General features: G+C 35.4%; 1 protein-coding gene across 1 annotated transcript in view; it reads right to left on the bottom strand.

Annotated features, from left to right (window-relative positions):
• Window positions 1–23,946, bottom strand: part of LOC113898891 (triadin-like) — a 92,867-nt gene that overhangs the window by 39,900 nt on the left and 29,021 nt on the right. Inside the window, exons 6-7 of the mRNA XM_027552194.1 lie at window positions 14,228–14,278; window positions 8,894–8,944 (exon numbers count right to left, since the gene is read on the bottom strand). Coding sequence (XP_027407995.1) covers window positions 8,894–8,944; window positions 14,228–14,278 — 102 coding nt within the window. The remainder of the gene's footprint in view (window positions 1–8,893; window positions 8,945–14,227; window positions 14,279–23,946) is intronic.

The following is a 23,946-nucleotide window of genomic DNA, read 5'->3' as shown; positions in this document are numbered from 1 at the left end:
ATGGGTTGCCATTTACTCCTGCACAGAATTGTCCCAACACAGGGATCAAACTCACGTCTACCCGTGTCTCCTGCATTGAAGGCAGATTCTTTACCACTGAGCCATTGGGAAATCCCTATATATGAATATACATTTTTTTTTAAGTTTAGTCAAAAGGTTTAATTGAAGTTTCAGGAAACTAAGGGCAGTGAATGATGCTGAAGATTGCAACCTGGAAGTTGGAAAAAGAGAATAGGAACTTTTATTTTCACCCATCTATACTGCTAAAACATTTTTACCATTATTATTATTATATAAGAAAAATATCTGGTGTCCATAAACATTTTTCACGAGCCCTTCATTTGAGCTTCACACACAAGCTCTGCAGAAACATGGAATCAAACAATCCCCAAGCTGAATGGTTGAAGCAGACAGCCTGCCAATTTGTATGTAGCAGAGTTTTCCAGGCTGTTGATTTCATTTATGAAATGTGAATTGCTGGTGGGCCTGGGGAGGGGAGCTTCATTAATGATTTTTCAATGTCATCAACACTACATTCTCAAGTGAAGCAGGCCAACCAAATTTAAACATGCATATGCTTGAGTTTAAAAAAGGGTAGCAGTGGAAAACAACTTTGTTTAGGAGTCTCTGCTTTGTCTTCACAAATCAAAAAGAAGGTATAAATCCCAAGAATGTGCATTCTTTTTCGAATGCCTCCATTTTAAATACTTTGCAAGTTAGAAGCTGAATGACACTACTCTTTCTTTTCCCAATCTTTTTTATCATTATCACACAATAAAACAATTTATCATTATCACACTGTTATTTGCTTCTTCAGCACATAGGAGCTTTATATGTGCAATAAAATATAATAATTCTTGGTTTTGCAACCAATGATGTTTTGTATATTCTACATGACACTCAGTAAGTGTATTATATACATTATCTAAAATTTATTTAAATAATGTTAAATATTCATAAATATTTATTAGCTCACTAACCACAGTAGAATACAAACTTCCTGAGTCCTGGGATGATTTTCTGTTTTATCTTTTATATGATAGTGCCTAGATCAGTGCTTTGCACAGACTAAGGATCAATAAATATTTGCTGTATGAATGAACATACAAACCTAATATAAACCTAATATTACACCCACTTTATAGATAATAATATTGAGGCCTACAGATAATAACATTGAGGCTTAATACTTATCTATGTATGTACTTCCTAGTAAGTGGAAAAACTGGTCTCTGAATACTGATTTTTTCCAACTCTAAAATGTGAAGCATTTGTAAGCACACTGCTATGGGTTTTTCTGGTGGCTCAGACAGTAAAGAATCTGCCTGCAAGGAAGGATCCCTGGGTCAGGAAGATCTGAAGATGGGAATGGCTTCCAGTATTCTTATCTGGAGAAAACCATGGGCAGAAGAGCATGGTGGGCTACAGTCTACGGGGTCGCAAAGATTTAGACACAACTGAGGGACGAACAAACACACAAGCACCCTTCTATAACTACTGTTGATACAGATAGAATGAATGTTTTTAAATATCTCACACAAAAAGACTACATAGAAAGCCACATACTACATCGTAGAGGTACACATTACTAACAGAGTCATTAAGATTGTAATTGGCATGAACAGTAAAGCCATTGAGGTTTCTAGTTTTTTCAGCCAGTCATTAAATAATGAATCATATAAACAATTTCCTAAATTAAGCTGGTTAAACTAAATAGACTGACTATTGATAGAAAATTGATAACTGCCTCACTCACTGCCAGAGTAGTAGTTAATATTTAGTGTCAAGGAGAGACTTCACACTTAAAATCAGGTCACCAAACCCATTTGTATGAAATATATAAAGGAGCTTCAGTATTGTTTTCCTTTGTCAATTCTATGTCAGTTTTGGTCTGAGGGAGTCTAGAGAGCCTGCTAGCAAAGGAGGCAGGTCATGCTGCCAGGCACGAGTCCCAAATGTACCTCAGGTGACTGTGTGACCTGGGCAATTCACTCCTAGCATTTCAATTTTCACATTAATGAAAAAAAGGATTGTTGTGAAATTTAGATTGAACACAACTGTGAAGCACTTAGAACAAAGCCAACAGTGTATGTTAGTCTCTTTACTGATATTTGAAATGATTTTTCTTATATTTTTCCACCATAATGTTAAATCATATTTAAATATAAATATATTTAAATAAAATAATTAAAGTTATATTAAATGAAGTTACATTCATAAATTTAAATCCATGATTTTTGTATCTTTTGAGTAGTCATTTGCACTTTTCAATGAATATCTGCTACTATTACAATTATACACATACACATTTACATTTCACTGTGGTCCTCATTGGGCTTCCCTTGTCGTTCAAGTGGTAAAGAATCTGCCTGCAATGCAGGAGCCGCAGGTGACACAGTTTCGATCCCTGGATCAGGAAGATCTCCTGGAGGAAGAAATGGCGATCCACTCTAGTATTTTTGCCTGGAGAATCCCATGGACAGAGGAGCCTGGCGGGCTTCAGTCCATGGGGTCGCAAAGAGTCGGACACGACTGAGCGACCTAGCATGCATACGCACGTGGTCCTCACTGTATTATTTAACAATCAATGTTTTGTAAAACACACACATACACACTTTCACATTTTCTTTCCTGCATGAGAGATGGAGCACTACTGTCACTCTAACCAGCTTCACTACAAGATTTGGATTTGGAACAAACTTCAGTGAATCCGTGTTTCTTCTTAATTATGTCTTAAGAGAAACTGTTGAAAATAAGAGATGTATTTTAGTAGGTAGCATTTTATTTCATCTGCCGTGGACGCATGATTTTGTAATCCAGGTAAATACAACTGTGAGAAAGACAAGCTCTGATTACCAATCAGTCTGACTGGGATCATCTTTAGTTCACAGACTTTCAAAAACACAAAACTGCCCTGAGTTTGGGTAAAGTCACAGAGAGAACCAACACCTACCAACTTCTACTCCACTTTTCATCTTATCTCTGTCTACGTTTCTTTAATTCAATACTACATGGGCTGTTTAATTTTTTTCCTTTCTCTTATTTAACCACGTTCACATGTTTATGAAACCTCATGCACCTTCTATGTTCCTATTTTTCTTGTTTGAGTTTTTAAATCGGTGTTATCTTTGGTTATAAACTGAGGAATCCTTTCATGCATAATAAAGGGGTAAGGTGATGGTGTTCTCAAGTAATTGCCCAATCTCATCCAAAGCAAGAGATCATTTGTTGCACTGCAGTTGGAGAAAAACCAACCAACCAAACAAAAAAGTCCTTCAGTTTAAAACGTATTTCCCTATTTATTAACCAAATGATCTAATGCAGGCATCAGAAAGACTCTAAATTTTAAATTCCTAACCTTCTGAAATGGGAACAATGATAATTAGCTGATGTCTCTGTGGCTGAAATGAGACTGAATAATTTAACAAATATTTCCTGAGCATTCATGTACGAACATACAACACATAGACATCCACAGATTGGATGAAAACTTTCGTATGCCTCATCTAAGGCACCACTGGAGGCCGCTTCACTTTTACTGTCTTCCAGCTTTCTTTACCAAGTATCCTGAGATCTTGGAGGACAAGGATTGTGTCTTCTTCATTAGTGGAGTCTCATGACTAAGATATCCCCAGAATATTATACTATCACTCAAATGTTGTTATGAAACAAAACAATTTAAGATGTGGTTTAAAAATGCTGAGAAAATAAAATTTATGTTTCATTTTTAGATGTTTTAGATCAAAATATAAAGTAGAATCCTTGTCCCACTAATCAAAAATTTGCATGGGTGGAAAAGACCATTAGAATGGACCCAGCAGACACACAACACTGGGGGAAATTATCTTCAGATAACTATCTGGTAATTTCAGAGCTGCAGTTAGAGTCTCAAGCTACTGGGCACAGCGCTCTTTCCATAACAGGTATGCACACATACACAAACACACCCCCACCACACCCATGGTGTGTATTTCTGTCCGTGTCTGTCTCTCTCTCACCTCTCATTCCCATTGTGTCAACAGGAAAAGAAATTATGCTTTATAAGCTTCTATAGTTACAGTTCTAAAAATAGCTTTAGTTTGCAATACAAACACTTAATGCATGACCCAACGTTTATGCCTAAGTCCTGATTCGGCAACACTTCTTTGGCAAGATTCCCATAGGACTTTGGTGCTCAAAAGTAAGTTTGCTGAGTGGACACTAAAAACACAAAATGAGCCAGAGGGCATTCTCTCTTTGCAGTGCAGAATAAATGCATACATTTTCCCTGCCTCATCCTGTCATCGTTTCATTTTTGTGATCCTTTGTCTTTTGTATATGCTAAATACAATGTACCACGTTGCTGATAGTGTCACTCTGTCTCTGTCTAATCTTTTTTGTATGCCTTGCTATGTGCCTCATTATTCTACCTTTCCCTGAAACTTCCCAACATGAAGACTCTGTACTGAAATAAGTAAGAAATAATGTGAGGAGACTGAACATACTGTAGGTTGCACAGATAATAGTCAGTACGAACAAGGTCCTGTGATGTTATCTGAAGATGGCAGGAGAGGTGGTTGGATTTATTGCAGGTAATGAGCCAGGTGACTTTAAACCATTCAAATGGTCCAGAAAATGGTGGAAAAATCACTTGCCAAGGCAAATAAGCAGACATTCTTATTCTTTTTCCCCTTAACAAAAGAGAGTCACTTTTTCTTACTTATATCTCTGAGCACCAGCATGCATTTTCTTTGACTTGAAGTGAGAAGAATCAGTTAAATTAATAAAAGGTCAAAGGTCATAGGTATGGATCATCCTACATCTGGTTAAATACTTAAAAATAATAGATGACCTGATATGAAAAACAATACATTTAAAGCTTTTTAAAAAAGTGAACAAGAAAAATAAAAATGAATTAATAAATAAAAACTATGATATTTAAAAACTTTTTCCTTCAAGGAGAGAAGCACATTAGGATATTTGCATAAAGTGGCTTGGAGTGACAAGAAACATGAACACACAGAGTGAAAGTGAGTCATTCTTTAGAGGGCTTAAATGGAAAGAATACCAAGGAAGGAATACTGAAGCTTTACATTTATAACTGCCATATATTTCACATACATATAGTTGTACATATATTATGTACATTAGTTTTTTGGAGGAAGGAAGTAAAATTCACAGTACTTGGATGCATTAATTTTGGAAAGCCAGTGATTACAGAAAAAATTTTGGCAGTCTCAACTACTTCACTTACCAACATATAACCACTTTCCATTCATTCTATCAACTTGGCAGTTTGGCCTGATGGGCTTAACTGGAAAAGCGTTGGGCTGTTAACCGCTGCTTAGAATAAAAGTGCTATTGTTTTTGGTACTATTCTTATCTTCAGGAAAGGAACTGTAAATGACTTTTGTTCACATGTTTGGCAGAATTCAGCATGAAGCCTTCTGGTCCTGGACTTTTCTTCATTAGCAGGCTTTTGATTATGTTCTCATTGTTATTATTCTGTGCAAATTTTTTATTTCTTCATGATTCAGTCTTGGCCATTGCATGCGTCTAGATATTTACTCATATCTTCTAGGCTATCCAAGTTGTTGGCATAGAAACATTCATAGTAGTCTTTTATGATCCTCTTTTTAATTTTTTGTAGCAAGAGTTATAATATCTCCTCTTTTACTCTGATTTCATTTTACTTGGCTCTTCACTTTTTTTTTTTTAATCTAGCCAAAGGTTTGTCATTTTTATTGATCTTTTCAAAAGACAACTCTTGGTTTTGTTGATCTTTCTACTCTTTATTTTGTTTAAGTCTGCTCTAATCTTTTTTATTTCCTTCCTTCTGCTAACTTTGGGCTTAGTTTGTTCTTTTTTACTCTAATACCTTGAAGTATGCAGTTAGGTTGTTTATTTGAAATCTTTCTATTTTTTAATGTACTTATTGCTATGAACTTCTCTCTTAGAACTGCTTTTGATGCCTTCTGTTAAGTTTTGGTATGTTGAGTTTTCATTTTCATTTTTCCGAAGATATTTTCTAATCTCCCTTTTAATTTCTTCTTTGATTTACTGGATGTTTAAGAATATGTTGTTTAATTTCTATGTATCTGTGAATTTTAATATTTAAGTGTGCATGATATTATCATTATGTTTCATGCTTTTTGATTGGACATTAAATGAAGCCTTTCAATAATCCTTTCTAGGCTACAGTCCATGGGTCTTAAAGAGTCAGACATGACTGAGCAACTAACACATTCACACTTTCAATTTCATTATTTACTAAAGAAGATATGATAAGCTTTCAATCTAACAAGATTTCTTTTAAAAATAATTTCTTTTTCAGCAGGAATTTTAAAAATTGTAGCTGTAATAATATATGTGAGAATTTACTGACTCCCTCTAAGGAAAGAAGGTCTAAGGTGACACCATCTCTCACAGGTGAAAGTGAAAGTCTTTGTATATAATGCTATTCTTTCTGTCAAAATGTCCAAGGACTGTCATTCACACTCAGCACCACAGGCCCGAAACTTGGTTGTTTGGTAGTAAACAAATGATGACATTAAATGCATAAAATTTCAAAGCACCAATAATATCTCAGTGTATTACTATAAGAGGTCATTGTTGCTTTAAATGATAAAATAAAAAAGATACTAAATATTCTCAAGCAGTTATTTGAAACATACAGCAATGCAGAAAGCTCAACATTAATGAAATGAGGATATAACTTTTTAAAAAATGCATCTTTTCCAAAATGCTGCCTTCTGTGATCATGCACTGGGTGGAGCTCCGCTGACCGTCTGGGATAGGATGATGAAAAAACAATCCCCAGAATGATGGAAGAAGACAGGAAACTCTTAAATAGATATTTCCAGTGTCCAAAGACTCAAATTAGCACCATGTGTTTTTCTTGTTGTTTATTCGCTAAATTGTGCCTGACTCTCCTAAATTGTTTTTCATTTATATATTTATATATTCCACACACATTTCTAGTGGGGAAAAATTTTGCATTTTGCTTTCTTAATAAAACTGTGGAAATTTATAACACTCCTGTCCCTCATTTTTTAATACTTATATCTTAGTTTGGAAAAAATTATAACATCATTGAATGATTAAATTACTTGATGGATATTTAGATATTTATATAAATGTTTATTGAAATTGACAGATCATGAAAAAGAAATCTAGAGTTATTTTAAAGAAATAAATTATCTAAATACAAAGAATGTCTTTAGTCTTCATAATTAATTCATTCTTCAAATAATACAATGTAACAACATTTTGCTGCCTGTTGAACATTTAACATAACGTGTAAGAATTCTCCTGCAAGCAAAATATTTGAATTTACATATTATGTCAGAATAACTTGAAAGCGTATGTAGCACCAAAATAACTACTACATAGGGGACAATAAAAATAAAGTTTTGGATATGATGATATTTTTCTAAAGTGAAACATGAATGCCTTAATAGGTTTGGAATCCTTATTGCTTTAAGTACTTTAAAATAAATTAAGTACGTTATGTGGGCTAAGAAAAAAACTATGCTGTGCTTTCTTGTTTCATTAAATAACAATTTCATTTAATTTAAATTTAATTGAAAAATAAGAAAATATATGACTTGAGGGTATGTTTTTTATCCATTGCTACACTGACTAATGGAGTCTCTCCTGCATCCTTCATGTATCTCACTAAGTCTTCTGTCAGCTTCCCCTCCCACTGCACTTCCACATTGCCCTCAGCGCCAACACATGTTTATACAAGTTCATGAAAAACCTTTTCTTTTAATACAATTCCAATAATTTGGGATTTTTACACTAAGCCCTTGCATATTGGTCAATAGTTCACACAGATTTCTCTTCAGGGTAAAGTAGAAACGGGCTCTATTTGAACATTCGATACAGCAGGTGTATTTCATGGTTTTACTGGTTCACTAATATGTTCATTTTAATGATAAGAAATATTAGACAATTTGGAGAACGATACCAGGCCCATAGAAGTTACTGGGATAATTAGAAACTAAATGTATTACATTGGACTTAACATATTTACTTACATTTTAGGGAATGTAACTTGATGCATGGCATATCAGAATCCACATACCTATGAGCCTAGTATAATAGGAAGGCCAGAGGGCTAATAAGACCCCTTAGTAAGATCATAGTGCTTGATTGGGAGATCAGAGTTCTCATGCAGGTTCTGCTGCAAATTATAATAACTTTGAAAAGTTTCTAGACTATTTCAGTTTTATCCATCTATAGGGTGAGGATTTTGGACCTCATCCAAAAATCTTTAGAGTTTACCTCTAAGTGTTTCCCAGCTATAAAATTTGTTAGGATTTTACTGTATCTGAAATGAAAGAATGGCAAGCTATCACTGAGAAGTTTTAAGTATTTTTTTGTATCTTAAACCTTTGGTTTTCATGGCCACGCCTAATAGGATTAACCTTAGGATATTTATAAAATATAGATTTTCTACTACAGACTCATAAAATCAGAACAGCATATGTATTTTTTTATTTATGTAAAGCTGATTTACAATGTTGTGCCAATCTCTGCTATACAGCAAACTGACTCAGTTTTACACATATATACATTCTTTTTTAATACACTTTTCCATCATGGTTTATCTCAGGAGATTGGATATAGTTCCCTGTGCTATACAGTAGGAACTTGTTTTCTAGACATTCTAAGCTTTCTCAGTATCTCTGACATGGCTATTCTTTCGTATGTTGTTTCACAGTACAGTTTAAAATTTTACAATAGAGAATAAGTTCTTTTCCCTTTGCATCAAAACACAGAAGTACATATGAAAGTTATACCTTTGAAAGTATAAAAAAATAAATGAATAATATGTGGCCTTATTGCAAGTAACTGAATATGCAATAGGTGGATCAATGTGTTTTCACATTTCATTATAGAGTAATACCTTTTTCCTTTAGGGAGGCTGGAACCTTTACTTCTTTTTCCTTAATAGGCTCTGGAAAGAAACATTGAACATGTGTTTGAAACCAAGATCAAAATACTAACACACACACAGTGGAGTCAATAAGCTATCAGTAAGGTGAACCAAGGTGGAAATGATATGATGTTTTCTTTCAAAAATAATTTTAATCATAAAGAACAGTATAGAGTACAACAAGCCATTTTCTAGTCATATTTTTTAAAATAAATGTAAATTGTAGAATGATGTACAATCTATGTATTCATTTAAGAGGATGAGTTTTTGGATAGCTAGGAACTTGCTTTGTCTGTGATTTTAAAAAAAAACACATGACTTCAGCATCTAGAAGTCTTCCAAAACTGTTATAATCAGCACTAACTTAGTTTACTTCTCTCAGGCTATGTTTCTTCAAAAAAATAAACAATCAAATGGAAAACTCTGCATATATCATGTAAATGTGGTGTTTTAGTCATCAGACTCAAGTTAAACAGATTTCAAGAATAAGAGTAAGATAAATACTGAGACGGTTTCATCTATGAGCTCCCAACGTCTTAAACATGTGGTCCTTAGTTAAAGCAAATCAAGTAAAACTCCACTTATTCTACTAGGTTCAAATACAAAATGATTCTGATCATATCATGGGTTCCAGAGAAATCAAGGGGCAATGCCTTGAACAACATTATGCTTCCTCAGTAACTCATTAAAAATAGAAAATAAAACCAGTTCTCTGCCTTTTCTGCAACACTAAGTCTCAGTATCTATTTTACGGACAAAAATGACTTATAATACAGTGAGAAAGGAAGGAAAGAAAGAAATCAATCCTTCCAGCCCTTTTTTTTCCTATTCCCTTCTATAGTGTGGGATGGAATGCAAAATATTTGGTGGTGGATGAACATGCCACTCAAGCAACTCAGAATTCACTGAGTCGAGGTGAGTTTGGATCATTTTAAGAATGGATTTTGGGGTTCCATTGAAAAGGTTGTGTCCCTCAAAGCAAGATTTTCTCAGTATATAAACTATAGCCTTAAATAGCCATCGGCTTATAGAATTTTTTTAATGGTTTTGGTGGAAAAGAAGTGTCCCTGTTGCTATTTATTGTGCTAAGAATAAATAGGATCCATTTTTTTTTTTCACATTTCAGCATGTGAAAATGAAACCAAGAGCCATGAATTGAATAAACAGACTGGAAAGCTTCATTAACTTTTTCTTTCGGGATGAGGGTGGTAATTTACTGTTTTGCATTTCCTGGCTAAACCAAAAGAATTAATGTGTTGTAAAATGAGAAGTGGTGATAGGGACAGATCCTTGGTGGGATGGGAGAATGCAATGCCTGGAACTTCAAAATTCAAAATCCAGCATGTTGATTTAAATGGATATCTGTATACAGTTGTGTGAGATTAAAGTAGTTGTAAAGTACAAGACCTCAGAAGAGGGCCCATGGACTGCTTTGATTTTAAAGGAGAAAGAAAGAAGATGTGGAAAACAGACAGACTTTTTAAAACTATCTGAAGGCCATAAACCCATCACTGTAAATTTGGGGAAAGTCCTCAGAAAATAGAAATGATTTTTATTTCCAAGTTGCTAACAGGAAGATTCCTTTGCTGCCATGCTGGGTCATCTGCACTGACCTTCCTGCATCTCATTTCTTTTGCGTGTCCTTTTTGACTTCAAGGGACTTTGACCTGATTTAAGAAGTCTGTAGGGTGGTCTGAGCAGTCCCTAACTACCCAAGGATGCCAAAGCTGACCAAAAATGGGAGAGGGTTATATGGGAACTCTTCACTTCTGTGTTAGGAAGAATAAATATATCATTGGTTTGGGTCAGCTATTTACACATTTTTTCAACCTAACTGTCTTTTTTGTCAGAAGCAAAGCATTAGAGAGCACATTTTTGCATGTGTGTTGTTTGTATAAATATGGTAGTTTCTTTACATTTAACCAAGAGCCTACAGGAAGTCTTAGAAATCTTCATTATCAGGATCTAGAACATGTTTAAAGGTGCTGGGATATAACTTGGAATTCTCAAAATAATCTGGCAGCGAGGTGGTGATGTAGAAAAGTTCACAAAGAAACAGGAAGATCATTCTAGGTTTTCCATTCCCGTACCCTGCTCCCAGAGTCAAAGGCAATAAGGAACTTGGGTGAGAATTCATGATGAATAAATCACTAGGGATCAGATGCAAAGTCATTGAAAACTTACCATATCCTTAGCGGTAGCTTTTGTTTGGTGAGTGGGAATGGCCAAGAAAAAGTATGGTGAAGAAGACAAATAGAAGTTGGGGGAAACCTCAGGTGCATGGCGCTGGGTATGAATATGAAAGAAGATAAGCTCTGCTGAGAATTCCCTGGCATTAGATCCAAACATACACAAGCCTGAGTCACAAAACTAGTCAAAAGCTCTAATGTCCATCATATTACACCAATACCAGAGGCACCTGCGGGTGCTATTATTGCATTCTCAATAGAAGAGAAATAATTAATCTCCTTGTTGCCTGGTTACAGTTTGGTTTGCAGTTCCTTGGACCATCGGTGAATCCCACAAACTCAGATAAATTAGACCAGTTGTAAGAAGCAAGTTGCAAGACGATAGGGTGAATGTCAGAAGGGCTACAACAGGAGTGTCTGATTTCTGGGTGGTCAGGGCCACTTAAGCAGGGCTCTGCCCACTTGAGGATGTAGAGAAGACTTACTATCCCAGAGAGTCAGTAGCTGAATCAGCAGCAAAAGCCAACAAGATGTGTCTTTCTCTGGCTCCTTTTCTTTGTAATGATCATCTCCAGCCCTCTCTATATGTCCTTAAATACACAAGCCTGATGTTCTCTGGGCTTCCCTGATGACTCAGATGGTAAAGAACCTGCCTACAATGCAGGGGTCCTAGGATTGATCCCTGGATCGGGAAGATTCCCTGGAGGAGGGCACGGCAACCCACTTCAGTATTCTTGCCTGAAGAATCCCATGGACAGAGGAGCTTGGTGGGCTGCAATCCATGGGACAGCAAAGAGTTGGACACAACTGAGCAACTAACACATTGATGTTTCTCTAAATGCCTAATTTACTCGCGGTTGTCATATCCCCAGTAAATGTGGCCCTAAATGATTTCTGTGTAATAATTCTGGTTTTAGAAATGCAGCATTGTTTCAATATGGATTTCCTAATATGTACATACAAGTGGAAACTATAGGAGACCGGCAAAGGTAGGCAACCTTTGGGCTGCTCCATGAAATAAGTAGCTACGTAGCAAGTAGAATTGCTGCACTCTGACTCTGCCACAGTTCAGCAGCAGGTTTCAAAAACTGATTCCAGAAACAATAACACTGCAGAGGTTAAAGTCACTGAAATTGTATGGGTAATAAGCCATTTTCTCTGATTTTTCTAGGTAAAGAAAATTATATTCAGAAACTAAAGGAAAAATGACAATAACATTCTTCTAAAATAGCCCTCAGCTTGTATATAACAAAGATAATCGAGGGCATTAACACAGCTTGAATTTAAAAAGAGGTTCATTTAAAATAGTTCTAAATCAATAATCATATGTAATAGACTTTAATATACATGATTTTGTAGTGACCATGGAGACATCTTACAAATAGTAGAGAATTTAACACTGAGGAAAAAGTGTTCCCTAGGAAATTGTCTGCAATTGTACGTTAGTAACAACAACAGCAATAGAAATTACAAAAGCCTACTTCGTAGGCTACTCCATCAGTGTGGATTTAAATTGTCCCAGGTAATGTTTTCCGGGACAGATGTTTACAACTACCATTTCCAAGTAGTTTAGGCTGCAGCAGAAGTGAAGTCTTTAAGTAATAATTGAAATTTTTTATAATCATCATTGCTTGAAAGATAGTGTTAGAGGTAAGACCCAACGTTTCTGTTGAGTTGTTTTCATAGCAAACAATAATATACAGTCTAAGTATTCTCGTGACATAAATGCTCAACAAAATAAGTCTATTTCATACTATACTGGAAGGAGGAAGGTTTAGATTTTGCATCTATATATGGATTTTCCTGGTAGTGTGTTTCAATAATACTTTTAGTTTCCACACAAACAAGGACACTGTTTTTGTAAATTGCCAGATAAAATGAGAGTGGAGGTGAGGAGGAGTCTCTCTCTCTCTTAGAGAACAAGTAATCACCGGTGAAAAATGGACTGAGCTCTTCTGTGGGAATTAATGGGAGTCACCCATTAGTAAAAGGACTATGAGTATATTTTTCCACATTGTATAGACATTTGTCTATGTCAAATAGATTTTCAAGAATAGGTAATGAGCTCTATACTCAAAGCAAAGGTGCTTTGAAGAATATTAAAAAAAAAAAGAGCCTTTGTTTAAGGATTAGACAATATCTGTGTTAAAATGGAATAAAGGGGTATTAAATCCAGCAGACTTGACTCTGATTCTTGCTTTTGCTTCCCACCCACAGTGTGACATTGAGTAATTTAAATTACATATACCTCAGCTTCCTTCCTTCCTTACTGAAATGTATATATAAAGCACAATTTGCAGAACAAAATATATAAAGTAGAATTCAATGTGCCTGGCAAAGAGCAGATGCCCTGCTTGTGTACTTCTCCCAAATAATCCTCACATCTTCGTCTGGATAACTCCTCTCCCTTCATACTTGAATTTAATATAACTTCTTCAGAAAAGCCTTCTCTAATTCCTCAGACTTGATTATGACCTCAATAGAAAAGACCTGAAGTTTTATGTGACATTATTTTTAGAAAGAGTCCTGGAATTTGGATGGATTGAGAGAAAAGTCAATTCATTCAAGAGATTGAGGTTGAAAATTTAAAGAATGTTATGCTCTTCCATAGCAATCAGGAACCTGACAACACCAAAGCAGACAGCACATGACTAGGAGTCTGAAAATAGCAGAATTCAGAATTTCAATTCCCAAGTCTTCCTCCCTATTCCTAGCTTTGCCATCTTTGTTTCACCAATGATTAGCAGGTTTGGAAAGATTATGCAGTAAATACAGATTTAATGAATGGATAGAAAGAAAAGAACCAGAGGGCATGGCAGCAAGTCCTTCTTATATCCTTTACTTTCATTTTAACACTTTTCTTTTACCCTTTCATTCTTAATTTTTTTTCATCATTTTTCCTTTCTTTCAGAAATTATAATAAACATACTTTTAGATCATGGTGAACAGAAAGTAAGTATTTAGGGACAGGTAAATAAACAAAAGTTTTCAAATATATGAGTGTCATATGCAATTCTGACCCACAAATCTGCAAGGAGATGACTGACATACTGTGGACACATTCAGATACTTTTGTTAATACATTTCTAGTGTTATGTTAAATTGACTCTATTACCTTTATCCTTCGGAACTGAAGAAGTCTTCCCAGATTTTTCTTTTCTAATTTCTGCAAGAAGAATCATGAGGAGAAAAGGTTACAAGGAATAACAGAGAAAAATGGCAAGTTCTTTACATTGTGTTTACTGAGGCATAAAGAACCTAGGGGCTCTGCATTGATACTCAAGATAGAGGTTTCTACTGGGATAAATTGCCTGTAACATATCGAACTAAGTATGCATAAGATAGAAAATAAGCCCAAAAATTATTATAAGGGGCAGATTATGGTATATAGAAAAATATACAAATACAATTCTATGGGCTTCGGAGAAAGAAGATATGATAAGAATAATAGCTAATATTGTCTACTCACTAGGTATCACAGGGAATGCTCTCTACTATTTAGTCACACAGTGTTCACAATAGCCCTAAAAGTTATTTTGGTTCAGTTATTACCCTTGCTTTTCACATAAAGGGATTAAATCATGTTCCCAAGGTCATGTAGCTCTCATTAATAAATGGGAAATATGAGATTTGAATTAAATGTCTCTTTGAACTCAAACAAAAAGATATTGGCTCTGGTAGCTCAATGATAGAATCAGGAAAGGTTCTGGCAGGTGGCACAGAATAAGAGCTTGAGAGATGGCAAGGAATTAGACCAAGAGCAACAGAGCTGAAGGGACGTTTTAGGACAGAAGAGAGAATGGGGAGGCGTGGGCTGCACAGTCTGCCAGTCTGGCTGAGTCACTTGTAATCAACAGAATAGAGTGGAAGTGTTGCTGTGTGAATTCCTAAGCTAAATCAGGATAAACCATGTGGTTTCTATCTGCTTCTGCTTCTCTAGGGGCGCTAGCTCTGGGGGAAGCTGGCTTCCATGTGAATACTCCAGTCGACACCGCCAGGCTGGCAAGACTACATACAACCAATCCAGTTCAACAGCCCCAGCTGAGCTCCCAGCCACGAGCTAGCATCAACTGCCAGCCAGCTAAGCAGGCCATCCTGGACATCCAGAAGTCAAATTACTTTAGATATCCACAGTCCAAGCTTATAACTGACTGCAATCACAGGAGATATCCAAGTGAAAAACTGCTCAGTTGATCCCTCCTGAACTTCTTGATCCTCTAAATCATGAGGAAAGTAAAATCAGCTGTCTTATATCACTAAGTCTTAAAGTGGTCTGTACATAGAAACAGTATGTGAAACAGCTAGTAAATAGAAAAATATTGTACCATGCACATTACAAGTTCTTCAGTACAGCCAAACAGATAACAGAAAAAAAGATTAGTTCTACTATTAAAACTGGGGAAGGTTTTTGCTGAAAAGATGCCATTTGAGTTTAGGTTCTTCAGTAGACTAGAATTTCACTGGTCAGGAAATAAAAACAGTTTATCAGGGTGAAGGACATAAGTCAGATTTTTTAAAAGCTGAGGATCATGTAAAAAAAGGACTCCAGGAATTCTTGATTCATAGAAGGATAATCTACCATCAATTGTGATATGGAACATAGGGAACAGAGTTCTTTGGAGGAAGACATTATCTTTGTTTTGAATGTATTTTATTTCATGTGTCAACAAGATACCCAAAAATGACATGTTGCAGGGAAAAGCCAATTTTGACTCCATGTTGGAACTGTTTTTTTCGCTTGCTTTTCTTTGTTTTTGTTATTATAAACATACATAATGGTCTGCTTCAGAGAATTCTGCCCTTTTGCCTGACTAAAAATGCCTTTGTTCAGGACCCTGTCCATCTGTGGATGGCAGTGAGGAATAAACGAACACATCCCTTGCCTGAGGCTTGCCATTCTAGGAGATGTTTGCAAGATTAATAGCTTTCTTACTTTTGTTTCCTCACCTCTGCCCACATTTGTTCTATAAAAGAACCTGGCATCCAGATCCTGATAAAGGTTAATTTGAGACATTAGTCTGGCATCTTCTCCGTCAGCCGACTTTACTAATGAAGTTGTATTCTTTGCCTCAACACCTCATCTCTTCTATTTATTGGCTTGTTGTGGTTGAGCAGAGCAAGCTTGGACTCGGTAACAGACATGTCTTGCAAGCAGCTGGGAATACAAATGAAGTGCATATTTCATGCAAGTGTTGCAGAAGCAAAGCAGCTTAAAGTCTCATTCATAAATGGAAACTATCAATACAATTAGTAACAAAATTTTTTTAAAAGCTCTAAATAAATCTTATTTGCTTTTGTCACATAGATAAACTTGACTTAGTGAAAAACTAGGTATATAAGAGCAAAATAAACCAGAAAGTTAAAACCATTTTCTTAATCATATGTAATTAAAAGAAAAAGTGATGTCCTGTGTTACTTTTTACCTGCATGTTTTAAATCCAATCTCACATAATTGGCCTGTATTGACATCAATTCATATATTGATAATAATAAACTTAATTTTCAGTTCAGTTCAGTTGCTCAGTTGTGTCCGACTCTTTGCGACCCCATGAATCGCAGCACGCCAGGCCTCCCTGTCCATCGCCAACTCCCGGAGTTCACTCAAACTCATGTGCATCGAGTTGGTGATGTCATCCAGCCATCTCCTCCTCTGTTGTCCCCTTCTCCTCCTGCCCCCAATCCCTCCCAGCGTCAGAGTCTTTTCCAATGAGTCAACTCTTCCCAGGAGGTGGCCAAAGTACTGGAGCTTCAGCTTTACCGTTAGTCCTTCCAAAGAACACCCAGGACTGATCTCCTTTAGAATGGACTGGTTGGATCTCCTTGCAGTCCAAGGGACTCTCAAGAGTCTTCTTCGACACCACAGTTCAAAAGCACCAATTCTTTGGTGCTCAGCTTTCTTCACAGTCCAACTCTCACATCCATACATAACTACTGGAAAAACCATAGCCTTGACTAGACGGACCTTTGTTGGCAAAGTAATGTCTCTGCTTTTTAATATGCTATCTAGGTTGGTCATAACTTTCCTTCCAAGGAAACTTAATTTTACCAGTTATACTATTGCCAGATGTTTAAAGATGAATACCACACAAAAAGTGTGATCAAAATAGCTATAAATAGCAAACTAAATTTTAAATATTATACTTTACTAGATAAAAAGTATTAATTTAAAGAGAAAAATATTCAATTTAAAAAATTCAGGGATTTTTCTTTTTAATTTAGGTACCTGAATATATCTAATCAAGACAAATAAATAGAAAATAGCATCTACTTTTTCTTTTAACATTATCCTCTAAAAGATAAAATGTATATATAACAATACTGTTTCTCTCTGCAAGATTTTTTTTAAAAGGCCTGTGAAACAGGCACAACAAAAAATGGAAATAATGGACAATCATGTAATAAAAGAAATCAGCACTAGAGTTCCTCCTCAGCACATAATTGTTTTGAACATCAAATAATGTGTATAAAGGAGATGGCAATAATTAATAATATCTTTCATTTATGCTCAGTCACTCCAGTCTTTTGGGACCTCATGAACTGTAGCACCCAGGCGCCTCTGTCCATGGGGTTCTCCAGACAAGAATACTGGAGTGGGTTGCCATTTCCTTTTCCAGGGGATCTTCCCAACTCAGGGACTGAACTTAATGTCTCTTAGATCTCCTGCATTGGCCGGCAGGTTCTTTACCACTAGCACCACCTTTGATTTGGCTATTAGTTATTATTCATTGTTCCAAATGATCAATACCAATTTTCTATTAGTGACATTAGGATATTAACAAAAATATTTATGTAGAAGTGTTGTGGCTTGATGTCAATGTTAAGTGTAGCTAAAATGCAAAAAAGAAACTAAAATTTGAAGGTATAAAAGATCCTAACAGAACTGTCAGGCAGTTCAGACTTCCTGGCTATGTGAGGAATAAAATTCAAAATTCTTAACCTTTCTTTCCCAGCTAGCACTACTAAAGGGCTCAATAATATCACTTCAAAAATTTTATTTCTTTCCTCTTTTGAAAATATATAATTTGTCTGCTGATTTGAGGTATTGTTTCATGAGCATCATGAATAAGATCAAGTATCCTTTTTTTTTTTCCTTCTGATGGAAAGAATGGTTTTAAAGAAACATCTGGAGCAATCTATCCTTATGTTCAATGATAGGTAATTCCTTAGATCATGTACATCACACCAAAAATTATGTTAAATTGTTGCGTTTCTATTGCTTCCTAAGGTGATCTTACCTTGTTTCTACAGTGATTCAATTGTGATCAATTGTATGATTTTTAAATATTTAATATGCAATGCCCTACATGCATGTGTCATTGTTTTTTGTTCATCTGAACATAAAAGTGACAATCAGGGATATTTTAGAAAAAGTATTTTACAATATTTTATATCCTTTTCAAACTCTAAAATATATTTTATAAACAAATACAAAGAAAAGAATTTTCAAGTTGTCTAAATGGTTTAGCATTCTATGCTTATAATTCCCATGAGGAAAAATATATTTTGATGTTTTATGCAATACTAACTTGGAATGTTCCTGAAAAGATGTTGTCAGTGTTTAATTTTACTCGGGACATTGTTCATTAACTTTTAAGTAAGTATAACTTGATTAGGAAGCCATTTTTAATTTTGTTTTTGTCTTAATGATAGATTTAATTATTTACCTTATTCTATAGGCTAGCTTCCTAGGGGACTCAGTGATAAAGAATCTGCCTGTCAATGCAAGAGACACAGAGACAAGGGTTGGATCCCTGGGTCAGGAAGATCCCCTGGAGGCGGAAAGGGCAACCCACTCCAGTATTCTTGCCTGGATAATCCCATGGACAGTGGAGCCTGGTGTGTTATAATCCATGGAGTCGCAAAGAGTCAGACACGACTGAACGACTAAACAGTAATTCTGTATATGCATCTCTAAAGAGCTTCCTTCAATTACTCAAGCATTGTCTGGTTCTAGGCAAGCTAGTCTGTGTCACCATGTTAAAACTGTCACATGAAGCATGGCGTAGGAATTCAAAACAACAGATACAGAACTTATTTAATGTGTAGCTTGCGATCACCATGGCGACAGAAGTCTTGTCCAATGGACTAAGTATTCTAGTACTTCTGACAAACTCTTTCCTATAGTAATATAGTTCTTCAAATTACCTTAGCTGAGGGACTTCCTGAAGTCATCGAACTACTATTTTCCTTTGACTGAATTCTGATCCAGCTTTGTAGCTTGGGTCTAAGAGAATACTAATCAGAATTCTGCAGTGTACTTCAGTGGGGTACATTTTACTCTATCTATGATCAGCTCTTTTAGGAAGAATAGTAATATGCAATTATTGAAAAAATAAAATAAGCATTCCTTTATATTTTGGGAGCTGAGGTAAACTGGGACACCTTAGGAATATAAATCTCTGAGCACTAAAGAATTTGTTTTTCAAAGAAAACTTTATTAGCCATGAATTTTTCTCATGTAATCATGTTCAACTTAAGATGTCAAATTTCTCATGATTCTTTCAAGAAGAAAATCTTTGTTAAACGATTAATTTCCTTAAGGGCAGACAAAGTTAGGTCTTGGTCATTTGTGTATTCACATATGATGATGAAGTATTGTTTCTTATGGTTAGACATTTTTACATAAAATCTTGCTATGATTGCAATGTTTATTTCATCCTGAAATTGATATGCTGAGGCCTAATACTCGATGCAACAGCATTTGGAGGTGGGGCCTTTGGGAGGTGATTATGTCATGAGAGTGCAGCCCTCATGAAAGGGATTAGTGCCCTTTCTTATAAGAAGAGACATGAAAAAGATGACGTTTCTCTTCAATCTCTCTCTCCCCCTCTCTTTCCCTCTCTGCACTATAGAAGGATATAGTAAGACATTTGTTTGCAAACCAGAAAGAGCTACTTTATCAGGACCCAAATTGGCTGGCACCTGACCTTGGATGTCCTAGCCTCCAGAAATGTGAGAAATAAATTTCTGCTGTTTAAACCACCCAGTCTATAATATTTTGTGATAGCAGCCAGAGTTGACTGGGACAGATCTCTCACTCCTCACCCATTCCAGGGAGGTGGACATTATCTAGATTTTATAGATATGATAGTAGGATCTAAGAGAGGTAAATAACTTGTCCAATATCACAACTACTAAATGGCAGTGGGAAATTTGAACCCAGACCATCAGAATAAAAATGACAGCTAAACTACTACAGTAAGTGCTGGGAGCACACTGGAAGATAAATTCGATAGCAGCACAGACGGCTCCTAGAAGTGAAGAGTGAGCATACTTGCACCACCACCTCACAGCAATGCTCTTCATAACTGCCAGTCTGTCGGAGCTTTCAAAATTCTTTTCCTAAAGCAGAGACCATATCATTCGGCACATGCTAGGAAGTTAATAACTATTTGTTGAATAAATTAGCCAAATTTATGGTGACCATATTTTATCAGAAAATTTACTCTTGAATCTTTACACAAAAGCCTAATAATCATATAATCACCTCTCATGGTTAGTAATTTCCCAGCTTTGCCGTCCCAAGTTGGCTGAGTTATCAAAGTAAAATGAAATCACTAGTACTTGACGATATTCATGGATAAAAATAAAAAATTATATATATTTCAACTCTACTTCATGTAGCAATTTGCTTTTTTTAACCTAAGAACTTTCAAATGGTGAATTTCCAGTGCTTAATAACCTCACACACCTATATTTGTATACTTAATTTCAATTAATTTGTTGCAAAAATCACTAATCATCTCTTCGTTTTAAATATAACATATTTTATACTTTCTATGACAATTATAATATTGTATATATTCTACGTTGTCTTTGAAATTCTTTCAATTAGAAATCTTCTACGAACACATTTATGTGTGATTTGATAAATGTCTCCTTGTCGACTGTGTTCAAATATGAAACTTGTTTCATGAGGAGATATATATATATATATAATTTGAAGAAATATAATTGACTATAAGAAAAATATTAACTTAAAATTACTAATATAACAAAATGAATAAGATTTTGAAATAAATCCTTCTGCTATTCAGTATGAAATGTAAAAATATAGTACTCTGAAATTCACTTGGTGGATACAGTCTTTGAGATTTCCATACATTTTTTAGTAGCATTCCCGGTCTTTGATTTATTTATTTATTAAGTTTTGGCTGTGCTGGGTCTTCATTGCGATGGCCTCTTCTTCACTGCTGTACGCAGCTCTCTCTACTTGCCATGTGTCGGGCTCCTTCCTGGTTGCAGAGCACAGGCTTCTTACTGTGGTGGCTTCTTTTGTTGAAGAGCACAAGCTCTAGGCATGCAGGCTCAGTAACTGTGGAGAATGGGCCCAGCTGACCCGTGGTATGTGGGATCTTAGTTCCCAGATGAGGGATTGAGCCCACGTCCCCTGCACTGGCAGGCAGACCCTCAACCGCTGGGTCACCAGGGAAGTTCCTCCATACAATTTTTTAATTTAATGAACTATAATAATTTTTAGAGCAGATTACTGTTTACAATAAATTGAATAAAAGTTCAGAGAGTTCCCACATACATCCTCCCCTAATATAAATGACCTTTTCCATCATCAAATCCCTAATGCTGTACAGTTGTTACCATTGATACATAATTATCAATATTGATACATCATTATCAACCAAAGTCCACAGCTTACATTAGGGTTCATTCTTGATTTTGTTAATTATATGGATTTTGAAAAATGTATGCCATACATATACCATAATTGTATGATATAAAATAGCTTCACTGTCTAAAAATCCCTTCTGCACTACCCTCACTGTTCCTAAACCCTTGGTGACCATGAACTTTTTACTATCGCCATAGTTTTGCCTTGTCCAGAAAGTCATGTTGGAGTTATATAATCTGCAGGCTTTTCAGATTGGCTTTTTTCACTTAGAAATAGAATTTAATGTCCCTCAATGGCCTGATAGCACACACATTTTTAACACTGGAGAAAATTCTTTTGTATGGACAACAGAATTTATTTATCCACTCACCTATTGAAAAATACATTTGTTGGTTTCTAGCTTGCAGCCAGGCTAAAGCTGGAATATTTGTGTACATATGTTTTCAACTTATTTGGGTAAACACCAAGAGCATGACTGCTGGATCATGTGATAAGAGTATATTTAGTTGTAAAAAAACACCAAACTGATTTCCAACGTGTCGGTACCATTTTGCATTTCCTCCAGCAAAGCATGAGAGCTCCTGCTGCTCCACATTCTGTCTAATATTTGATGTTTCAATGTTTTGGATTTTAGCCATTCTAATAGGTATATAGTGGTATCTCATTGTTTTAATTTGCAATTTTCTAATGAGTTGGTGATGGACAGGGAGGCCTGGCGTGCTACGATTCATGGGGTCACAAAGAGTTGGACACGACTGAGCGACTAAAGTGAACTGAACTGAACTGAATGACGTGTGACATTGAGCATCTTTTCATATGTTGATTTTCCATCTGTATATCTTCTCTGATGAGGTATCTATTCAGACCCTTTCCCAGTTTTTAGAATGGGTTGCTCATTTTCTTGTTGAGTTTTAAGAGGTTTTTGTGCATTTTGGATAACAGTCCTTCACCAGATATGTATTTCACAAATATTTCATCTTATTCTGTGTTTTATTCTTTAAATATTCTTGACAGTATGCTTTGCAGAGCATACTTAATTTTAATAATGTCCAACATATCAACTTTTCATTTATGGGTTGTGTCTTTTGTGTTGTATCTAAAAAGTAATCTCCAAACCCAAGATAACCTAGATTCTCTCTTATGTTATCTTCTAGGAGTTTACAGTTTTATGTTTTACATTTAGGTCTATGATCTGCTTTGAGCTAATATTTTGATAAGGATGTAGAATTCTTACCTAGATTCTTTCTTTTTCTTTTTGCTTGTGAATGTTCACTTACTCTAGTATGGCTTGCTGAGAAGACTATCCTTTCTCCATTGAATTGTTTTTACTTCTTCGTCAAAGACCAGTTGACTGTATTTTTTGTAAATCTATTTCTGAGGTTTTCCATTTTTGCTTCTTTGTCAAAGACCAGTTGACTGTATTTTTTGTGAGTCTATTTCTGGGTTCTCCATTTTGTTCCATCAATCTGTTTGTTGATTCTTTTACCAACATCACACTGTTGACTACTGTAGCTTTATAATAAGTCTTGAAGTCCAGTAGTCCTAAGATTTTGTTCTTCTCCTTTGATGTTATCTTGGCTATTCTGGGTCTTTTATTTTCTGTATAAACTTTAGGATCAGTTTGTTGATATTCATAATATCAGTTTGTCAATACCACTGAGATTTTATCATGATTGCATAGAATCTGTAGATAAAGTTGGGAAGAACTGACATGCTAACAATTTGGAGCCTGCCTACTCATGAACATAGAATAGGTTATATCTTAGATTTATATTTAAGTCTTTCCTTTTTGGTGCTAATGTAAATAGTCTTGCATTTTTTATTTTATTCATTCCAATTATCATTGCTGGAACATAGAGCAGCTTACTTTTACATATTAACCTTGTGTCCTGCAACCTTGCTATAATCACTGATTAGTTGTAGGAAGTTTTTCTTGATTCTTTATAATTTTCTAAATAGATGACCATATCATGTACAAAGACAGTTTTATTTCTTTCTTTCCAATGGGTATGTCTTTTCTTCCTTTTCTTGTCTTATTGCATTAACTAATACTTCCAGTACAATGTCGAACAAGTGTGCTGAGGGGATATCCTTGCCTTGTTTCTTTATCTTAATGGGTAAGCTTTTTGTGACTCAACATTAAATATGAGGTTATGAGTAGGTTTAATTGTAGATATTCTTTATCAAGTTGAGGAAGTTTCTCTTTA

Source organism: Bos indicus x Bos taurus, chromosome 9 (genome assembly GCF_003369695.1).
Source record: "Bos indicus x Bos taurus breed Angus x Brahman F1 hybrid chromosome 9, Bos_hybrid_MaternalHap_v2.0, whole genome shotgun sequence".
Lineage (NCBI taxonomy): Eukaryota > Metazoa > Chordata > Mammalia > Artiodactyla > Bovidae > Bos > Bos indicus x Bos taurus.
This window is presented reverse-complemented; position numbering and strand designations above follow the sequence as displayed.